We start from the raw sequence: 9,682 nt of genomic DNA on the forward strand, positions 1-9,682 counted from the left end.
ACACACATGTGAAAAAACATAAACATGAACATAAAACATGTAAAATAGGTTTTTAAATTACAGGACTGTATAGTGTTTGAAATGAAGAGGATGCTGGGTGGGAAATTAATCTTAATAGAATGTTTTTTCCCAACTCCCAACTCTCTCTTGCCAGAGGGAAGTATTTGTTTGCAATCTGTGGATGAGTTTTGTCATATGGATTGTCTATACTGACATTTTATTACATTTATTACATTTCCTGTCCAGTGAGAGGGATCCCTCCTCAGTTACTCTTCCTGAGGATTCTTCCATTTTTTTTGGGGGGGGGGGGGGGGGGGGGGGGGGTATTTCCTCATCTATCCAGCTGTAGTTGTGCATGCACCTGGACAGTGGACATTTTAACAACCTATGCATTTTTAATGGTTAAAATATATATATAAAAAAAAAAAGTTATTGTCATTTGTAATGAATTTAACGAACAAACTTATTTCTAAACATCTAGGACCAGAGAGCTTGACTTTCAGCTTTTTCCCCCAGCACTTACCCAACTGACTGGTTTGCCAAACAGACGATTATTTCAATACCACCTCAGGTTTTTAGCAGAAATATTGGGAACGGGGAAATGTTGTTTGAATTATTCAGAAAACTGCTCTGAACTAAATATATGCCATATGAAAGATTAATATTCATTAACATAGTTGAATTAATTGTATTAAAATGATCTCAATTGTCAACCCATGGGGATTTCATTTTAATTTACTGTATATTTATGCCACAAGGTTAGGGTTGAGTGACAATCATAAGAGAGTTGCAGACACAATTAATCACCAAGGAGACACCACATGCAGGCAGAGTGTGACTCAGCAGCTGCTGATGTGGTTTCCTGAGCCTCAGGGCTGTACATCTTGTGGGTGTGGGGAAACTCTTCTACGTCCCATTATTTAGCCCATCGATGTGTCGACATATCAAGAAAATGTCTCCATGTGAAGTATAATTGGCGGTGAGGTCAGTGGCGATGCATAAAGCCAGCCTTTTTTTGTAGTGGGAATTAGAGCGGTGAAACATTAGAAATACTCCAGTTTGCGTGGGAAATGCTTTCAAGCTTCAAAATAGCGTTGACCACTGTTGCAGCACAAGATTGTACACTGGAGAAAAGTTTATTATACAATAGTACAAGTACAATTTGTGGCATCTGAATGTTGGAATACGTTAAAGTCTAAATGATTCAAATATACACACACTTTGCTTTCTTTGTCCATATCTTGATCATGGACTAGAGAGTATAAGAGGACACACTGCCACGGTGGATACCAAACATGGACGTCTCGTACCACAAGAGGCAGGATTATAACACATGTGAATAGGAAAGGTTCTGATACATTGCAGTCTGTTGGGTGAAAGATGCTAAATGAGTGTTGGAGGAACCCTCCTCCTGCTTGATGCTGTCAACGATAGCCGAGGTGGCAAATCTGAAAACAAGACACCACTAATGGAGATACTTGAAAATAAAATCTGAAAATGTGCATCTCCTCTCAGTCTGTGCATATCCACTGAAGTGCCATGACAGCAGGATGCTGCATTTGATGAGCTGCGGTTCAGTTCACTCCCGTGCAATGTCCTCGCTTCCATACCCACGACGTCAGGGTAAACCTCTTCATGTACAGCACTGGGTTCAGTTTGTAACACGATGCGATGCTTTTCAACAGAACTGTATGGCAGCAACATCTACTCCGTTAAATCCAAGTTGTTAGCCCGTCAGGTTGGTGCGTCACAAGTCTGTGTTGGTCGTGTGGCCGTTGCTTGAACCGATGGAGATGCTCTGTTTCTCACTCAGCGTCTTGACGACAGACGCAGCAGGAGACTGGAGCACCTTCCGTGAAAGTCTCATTCTGCCATCCGTTGGGTCCCGTCCAAAGTACTTGACCTGTTAGCATAAGTCCAGTCAGAGACAATAAGCCCAGAATGTGAAGACAGAATGATTCTTGTCTGTAGATTTTGACACGTACCTGTATCTGCTGTCCCACCTCTAAACCCAAAGCACTTGGATGTTTGATCTTCAGGAGGGAAATACAAAGAAATTACCTTTGATTGATGATTTCATTCTCAACCACTCAAAGAAACATCGACACGCAAACAAATTCACTGACCCGTTTGTGGTCCAGTTGGGAGTTGTGGAGCAGGACAGCGCTCATGTTGGGATACAGTTTCACCATCACGCCAATGTCCCTAAAGCAGAGAAGGGAAAGGCAACACAAGCTAAAGCATTGATTTATCCATAGTTTGATGTGTATTGAGATCATCACTCAACTGCTAACTGTTGACTCAAATACCGTTCTACTGTTAACATCACAATGTATTGGTTTACCTTATCTCAGTGATGGTGGCGGTGTAGATAGCACCAAACTCCAGCTGCTGTTCTTGCTGCAACACAAACAAATAAAGCCTGTTTGTTCACGCACATACAGTACAGTAACTTTAGTTGTTCTAAAGGCCTCTACAAGCGGCGGAGACTCACATCGTCTTTGCAGATGTCACCGATGAAGTCTTGTGCTTCATTCATGGCACCTGGTGTTGGAGCGAACACAGAGAAAGTCTCCTCGTCCACCTGACTTATTGTCACACCTGAAGAAGCAAAAAAATAAATAAATAAAAGAAAATCACAGTTTTAACATTCAGTTAAGGAAAACTAGAATTACTGCTTTGGGGTTGTATGACTTTGCCAACCAGTCAAGTTGCAGTTTACATCCAAGTCTGTCCAAAATTTCATAATTTTGTTGTTTTATCCTATTAGACTTTTATGTGAAAAAATAAATAAATAATAATTAACATATTAATTCTTGAGTTATGGCCAAAAACTTTTTTTTTTGTGAAGTCACCTTGACAATTGACCACCAAAATACATACATATGGATGTCCAGAGGACCTGTATGAAAAGGAAAACTGACGCTTGGTTAGTGCTATACATCATTCACAAAGCTATCATGTTCCTGGTTGGTTTTCTAAATCAGTTAAATATGAATTATGGAGTACTTGTTACCTGTCTGAGCTTGAAGCCTGCGAAGATTATAGCCGCCTGGACCAACGAAGCGCGCTCGTCTGGAAACAGGCACTCGGACAGTTTCTGAAGGCAGAATAACATTTTTATGCGAAAAGTTGGGTGAGCATTCTTATGACAGCCCAGTATTCTTGTTAAATGATGTTCTCTCACGCAAGAGCAGATACTCGGCAGCTCTATCTACATTGTATCTTACAACGTAGTTACTAGCTATATGAGAAAACACCATTCTCCAAGCTAGTCCAAGCATGTCCCTCCTCCTGTAAAATGTGTATATTCTCACACAAAACTTACCAACAACAGGTCCATTCTCTTTCTTAGTCTCTCTGGGTTTTGCGATGCATTTGTTCATGATGGCCAAGATTTCCCTCTTTGCCACTGGAACATAATAATATTGAATCAAAGGCCATCAAGCCACCAAAAATAATGTGTTCAACTATATTGTTCAGTGTAAAAGTTCAGTTTCGTTGCCATTTGAGCTTACCTGTGCCCTGCTGGATAGCCTCCATGACCACCTTTAGAGGCAGACCTGGGATCTTCACGTCAGCCTGGAGGTTAAAGAAAGGAGCGATTATTATGGACTTACATTAGAGCTAAACAAGTCAGATTCAGTTTATTTACAGTATTTAGCCCAATATCGCAAATTGCATTTTTTCTTCAAGGAGTTTAGCAATCTGCATACAACACCCTCTGTCCTTAAACCCTTGGTTCAGATAAGTAACCCCTAATATTCTATAATAAACATAATGAACTTTATGTATCAAAATGCAAATCTTAAATTAAAAGCATTAAATCTGCCTTCTTCTCACCACATTATATTACAGCACATAGAATATTTGGAAAAACTGATATCTTTTGAGGTATTTATTGGCTTTTCAACAGTGTATTTTAGACATGATATATATGATGTTATCAGAAACAGTACCTGCAAAGCAGTGATGCCCTTGTTTGTTCCTGCCAATTTGAAGTCCATGTCTCCAAGGTAATCTTCTATTCCCTGTTCAGAAAACAATAATTGCATATATATGTATGTATGTATGTATATATATATATATATATATATATATATATATATATATATATATATATATGTATAGCTTAACCACACGCTTTCTTCCACTTGGCAGTTATAAATGGTTGGTCACACACTGTATGTACCAGAATGTCAGTTAGTAATCTGTAGTCTTGGATCTCAGCTGGTTTCTCTGGGTTGGCCTTGGAGATGAGGCCAACTGCTACACCCGCCACAGCAGACGAGATGGGCACCCCTGGGTGACACGGATTTGGACATGTTAGCTCCATATAATCACACAATCACGTTTCATTAATCGTGAATAAAAACAGTGAAAGGAAACCAAATCTACCCACGTATCCAATTTGAATTTGCATAGAGTAGCATGTATTAAAATGTTTTGCATTTTTTGAGTTTCAAGGTGCGTTGAGTATATTATTAAATGGACAGTAGCTTCATTATCTGAATGCCCTCATACCGACACTGGAAATAAATAGCAAATATTATTATCCAGATGTACTTTGAAATTGCATTTAAAAAAAAAAAAAAGAAAAGAAACCTTAATAGAAATGAAATGTTTTATTTGAGTTATATTGGTAGCTGCAAGATTAAAGTTGTGAAAAGGAATAAATACTGACAATTGTATTACAGAGATTATCAACTATAAAAAGGGAAATTTAAAGCATCCGTTACCTGCATCCATTAGAGCAAGACTGCCTCCACATGCTGAAGCCATTGAGGAGGATCCTGAGAGGAGAAAGGGAGGTGGGAAATGGGAGTGGAGGGGGGGGAAAAAAAAAGGCACTGAAATGTTCCTGTCCGAGTAATCCCGCCAGTCAACGAACATATTTTGCGTGGTGTTTTTACACTTGACAAACTGTGTTGCCACACTCACCGTTTGACTCCAGCACCTCAGCAGTGACACGGATGGTGAAAGGGAAGTCTTTGGGAATGACTGGTCTCAGAGCTTTCTCAGCTAGGGCCCCTGAACATGAACAAACACAAACACACAGTCTTGTTGATTCTTAATGGGAACGAGTGGTCACTTAATACCAGGAGAACGAGTTTGAGCACAAACCATGTCCAAGCTCTCTCCTGTTGATGCCTCCCATCTTTCCAATCTCATTAGTTGCATATGGAGGGAACTGAAATTACAAAAAGCAACATTGATTTTAAGTTCACCTCAACATAGAAGCATACATCTAACAATCTACTTCACTTTAGAAATAAAAACAGGATTTTACTCACCTCATAATGAAGCATGAAATTTTTGGATTTGATGCCACTGTAGAAAGACAATGAACAGAGGACCTGGGTTAAACTGTATTTTGTATACTTTATACTTTTGTTGGTGTGAAACCATGTGTGAAATGACATTCAGATATAGACAGATGTTTAATTTTCTAATGTAAATGGTATGAATGTGTCTGTTTACATGTGTGAATAGTAACTTTACCTCAAAGCTGTGGTGATTATATCTGCTTTGATACTGGATTCTAGGGAGTCAAACGTGACACTGCTCAGCACCTATATAAAAAAGAAGAGGTGGAGGACTGAGCTTTGTTAAAAGACTAGAGCGGCTTTTTCACAGAAAAAAATAATCTAATTTCAAAACAATGAAGCTTTGGTGGCCTCCCTGCTCTGTACCCACCTGTGTTTGTCCTCTCTGGAACAGACCTGAGCCATGCAGCGGTTTAAAGAGGTCGACCTCGCAAGAAATGTTCCTTAAAGCAGTCAACTCCCTCCCATCGCACCTGACGACATGTCACATTTTTAAAAATCCAGTTGTAAAAGACACATCGTGCATCATGGGAACATACATGAATTACAACGTGGGCAGTGTTTACCTCTTGTACTCATTAAGCACTAAATTGCGGAAGACTTCTTTGCTAACAGTGTTGAAGGATTCGATGACTTCAAAGGGCTCAGCCTGAGGGAATCTTTCTACACATGGAAGACATCAATTGACACTGTTCAGCTGACAGGTACAAGTACACAGACTCAAATTAATTGGAACATAATGAATATATTGATCGAGTGAAGTGGGTTGCAACGATGTCTGAATCAAATGCTGAAGATGATCCACCTTTTGTGCCCTCTTCAGTTTCAAGTCGGACTTTATTGATAGCTTCATCTCTTGAAATCTGAAACAAGATTATGATGAGACTATTACTGCTACTGATCAAGAGATAAGGTTCATAAACATTGTCAAATCACAGGGAAGAGACACACGAGGGATTCTAACTGCTTTAAATGAGTCAGACTTCACCTTATCGTGTGTGTAATCAGTGAAAACAGCATAGATCTTCTTGGAAGCTATTCTGCAAGGAAGAAAACAAGTCTTTACAACAATATGATTCCCATTTTTGTGACTCAATTTTGGGGGAATTAAAGCAAAAATACTGCTTCATTAAGGTCTGCCAGCAGTACTACCGGCAAACACTTTACTGAATAATGCTTTTGTTTGATTTACAGACAATTCAATTCAGGAAAAGAAATCACTCAGATTCATCACTGGTCTTACTGCCGAACATGTTCCACCATGTCAGTGGGGACTGAGAAGATCTTGCCCGGGGTGCGCTTGGTGACCTTCTGCTCTCGAGCCAGCTGCTGGATGGCATGTATGATCTGCTGGGTGTGTTTGACTCCCACCTTCACTGCATGGCAGAAGTCCTGCTGTAGCACGTTCTCAGCCGACGCCTCGATCATCACTGGCAGACAGAGAATGACATTTTAGAAGAGTCGTATGATGCTATCATCAGATAAACACTGAGCTGCAGATCTAGTTCGCTCTGTTTCAGGGCGACAGCTCTCTGCTACCTAGCTGAAATAAAATGTCCCTTGCAATGAGTAGAAAATGTAATAAAACCTGTTATAACACGTTTTCATTTGATGGTGTAATAAAAATAATCACTTACATTGTTTGATAGTCTACAGTGCATTCTTCCCTTTCTAAAGGCTTTTGGTGTGTAATGCTGCAACACTTTTTCAATAAAAGGACAGCTCTGAGTGCATTTCCCTCTGGTAAACAGCATCTTATTATTTTGGGGCTTTTATTGTGAAAGGTAAGAACAGACTGATTGGATCTGGTCTGCGCTGCCTTTGTCACAGTTTAAACATACAGACTCTTCGTGTTGTTGTACGCACAACATGACTGATTGATGCCTTTATTGACAAGTAACTTATTCAGACTTAGATTTGGAGTTTGACACGTTACTACATTATCAATCACATTCATTACTGCTATATATACAGCTAAGTCAGGCTTCTTGGGGTTGACACCTACACTTTGGAAGTGATGAATAAGCAGCTGTTTGTTTATAGCATTATGACGTGTTCAGTAAATAAGCATCTGAGCTTGTGGTAGGAGTTGTATACTGTTTGCCAACTTACCCACTTGACTGCTGGGGGCTCCAGCCACAATCAGGTTAAGGCTGCTGGAAGTCATCTCTGCCCTCGTGGGGTTGATCAGCAGCTCTCCATCTACCATGCCCACACGCACAGCACCTGAAAGAAATGCAAACACACAGGTAGTCGCAGGCTAGATTCAAATAATTATGTACAATACTATCTGAGAAACTGAAATAGAACAGATTGAAGCAAAAACCAGGGCTTAAGGTCAATTAATCAAAAGAGGTGAAGAGGCTCAGTTGTGTTTTCCTCACCTATGGGTCCATTCCAGGGGATGTCAGACAGGGCCAGAGCAGCAGAGGCTTTAAAAAGAAGAAGATATTGTTTTAGCTAAGGATCTGAACTAAAGCTAGCTCTGTGGAAACATGGATGGCTGAGATTTAACTCACCTGCATTAATAGCCAGCACATCTGGATCATTGACACCATCAACTGCCAGCAGGTTACAAAGGATCTGCATGAGACACGGACATACATGGAGGCAGATATACATTAATATAATTTGTTCAAAAAGCAAAACGGGGTGAAACTATTACCACATAGACAACTTTTTCCAAATGAACTGACCTGAGTATCATAAAAGTAACCAGCAGGGAACAGCGGTCTGATCGACCTGTCTGAGCAACAGAAACATGAGGAACTGTTGAGGCGGGAAGTAGAACACAGACAGAGCTGCTACCTTAAGGCGTACACATCAAAACGTATCAACTCACCTATGAGTCTGCTGGTGAGGATCTCGTTGTCAGTGGTGCCCAGCTCTCGCCTCAAATGGTTAGTGGGGATTCGTCCTGCAGCAGCTGCTTTCTGTCTGTAGTCCACCTGTCAATTCAAGTGGACAACTGATGGTAACAGGCTGAATATTGAGGAGTTCAATCTACTTAATGACTATTCTACCAGATCAATTTACATTACATATAGAAATAACTAGACTCCACTTAACAGGCACAATAAACAATCGCAGTCTAAAAACGTTTGAGGATTTTACTGTAATGGCAGAGTGGAGAGAACATACCACAAGGGGCATGAATTGAGATGGAGAAGGTTTGGTTCTGCTCACAGCAGTCACCATCACAGAGGTTTCCCCCAGCTTCAAAAAGAGAAAGACAGTAACAAAAGATATATTTAAAGAAATCACACATAGCATCAAACAACTGGGACTGACTGGTTAAGCCTGACAGCGCACTTTATTTATTATTGTGAAGAATAATCTGCTCCACTACATTTTAATACAATACACACCAGTGATAATAACAGTGTGGGTTTGTGTTATTACCAGTCGTGTCCATCTGTTTCAAAGGAGTACTTAAATGTTCTAAATAGATTTGTGTATTTCACTAAACTATCACAACCAAAGGGAGAGTAGTAATGTTTTAAGGCAACCCAGTTAATCTGGAATACAAAACCGCATTCAAAGACTGAGAACAGTAAAGTTACATCAGACAATGTGCATAAATAAATTTCTTAATTTGCAGGATTCAACTCTTAACTAGTAATATTTTGAATCGGTGAAATATTTGAGTCAAGCCCAGTCAATTGTACTGTTAAAGCCACAAATCACAGGTGTTTACAATCTGCACATACAAGACCCTCGATTCACAAGGGAAACAAGGGGAGGAACCTCAGGAGAAGCAACAGACATGCAATATATTGAGTGTGTCTATATATAGATAAAGACTAGTTCTAGAGTTATAGTTATGGTAAAATCACAACATTGAGATGTTATGGGAATAAAGTGCAAACATTATGAAGAATATGGATCAGAGAGGCTGTCAAGCAACATCCCAGGTGCTGCCATCCCAACCACCTGTTTGTTTTTGTTTACTATACCTGTACTACAGCAGATCCGTCAGCAAATCTAGCAAACCTCCCCGAAGAGATCTCCAGTTTCCTACAAAAATAACAAGACCACAACGCATCAAAACCACCGTCATATTTACATGCAGTACAGTGACATTATGTAAACCTGTATTCTGGGCACCAACACATCCCAGTTATCTATTCTGGCTGTGGTTAAGACCTACACGAGTAAAAGTGAGGTTACCAAAGCAATGTGAGGAGGCTGCGGAAGACACAGTTAGCTCCTGCTTGTTAACAGTTATTTAGGAGAAGGGATACCAGGAAAGTCAACTCACTTCTCCCCAAGGTCCACTAGCAGTCTCCTTGGGTTTGTGTGGTTGCTGTAAACGCTGTGGTGACATGGACGGACGTGAAGGCGAGCAAACGAGT

At 40.2% G+C, this 9,682-nt stretch overlaps 1 protein-coding gene across 1 annotated transcript in view; it reads right to left on the minus strand.

The window, feature by feature from the left end:
- Nucleotides 1–1,125: 1,125 nt before the first annotated feature.
- The window catches only part of pnpt1 (polyribonucleotide nucleotidyltransferase 1), an 8,667-nt gene continuing 110 nt past the window's right edge, over nt 1,126–9,682 (minus strand). The window contains exons 1-28 of the mRNA XM_084021243.1: nt 9,589–9,682; nt 9,284–9,344; nt 8,469–8,543; nt 8,170–8,275; nt 8,024–8,073; nt 7,847–7,910; nt 7,712–7,759; nt 7,440–7,553; nt 6,571–6,757; nt 6,316–6,367; nt 6,133–6,190; nt 5,894–5,990; nt 5,698–5,800; nt 5,503–5,573; nt 5,295–5,331; nt 5,125–5,191; nt 4,942–5,031; nt 4,740–4,793; nt 4,193–4,302; nt 3,960–4,031; nt 3,519–3,582; nt 3,329–3,412; nt 3,017–3,100; nt 2,495–2,601; nt 2,345–2,400; nt 2,127–2,205; nt 1,986–2,033; nt 1,126–1,903 (exon numbers count right to left, since the gene is read on the minus strand). The exon at nt 9,589–9,682 is cut by the window's right edge and continues 110 nt beyond it. Coding sequence (XP_083877369.1) covers nt 1,748–1,903; nt 1,986–2,033; nt 2,127–2,205; nt 2,345–2,400; nt 2,495–2,601; nt 3,017–3,100; nt 3,329–3,412; nt 3,519–3,582; nt 3,960–4,031; nt 4,193–4,302; nt 4,740–4,793; nt 4,942–5,031; nt 5,125–5,191; nt 5,295–5,331; nt 5,503–5,573; nt 5,698–5,800; nt 5,894–5,990; nt 6,133–6,190; nt 6,316–6,367; nt 6,571–6,757; nt 7,440–7,553; nt 7,712–7,759; nt 7,847–7,910; nt 8,024–8,073; nt 8,170–8,275; nt 8,469–8,543; nt 9,284–9,344; nt 9,589–9,682 — 2,288 coding nt within the window. The 3' untranslated portion in view covers nt 1,126–1,747. The remainder of the gene's footprint in view (nt 1,904–1,985; nt 2,034–2,126; nt 2,206–2,344; nt 2,401–2,494; nt 2,602–3,016; nt 3,101–3,328; nt 3,413–3,518; nt 3,583–3,959; nt 4,032–4,192; nt 4,303–4,739; nt 4,794–4,941; nt 5,032–5,124; nt 5,192–5,294; nt 5,332–5,502; nt 5,574–5,697; nt 5,801–5,893; nt 5,991–6,132; nt 6,191–6,315; nt 6,368–6,570; nt 6,758–7,439; nt 7,554–7,711; nt 7,760–7,846; nt 7,911–8,023; nt 8,074–8,169; nt 8,276–8,468; nt 8,544–9,283; nt 9,345–9,588) is intronic.

This window comes from Eutrigla gurnardus, assembly GCF_963514095.1.
Source record: "Eutrigla gurnardus genome assembly, chromosome: 11".
NCBI lineage: Eukaryota > Metazoa > Chordata > Actinopteri > Perciformes > Triglidae > Eutrigla > Eutrigla gurnardus.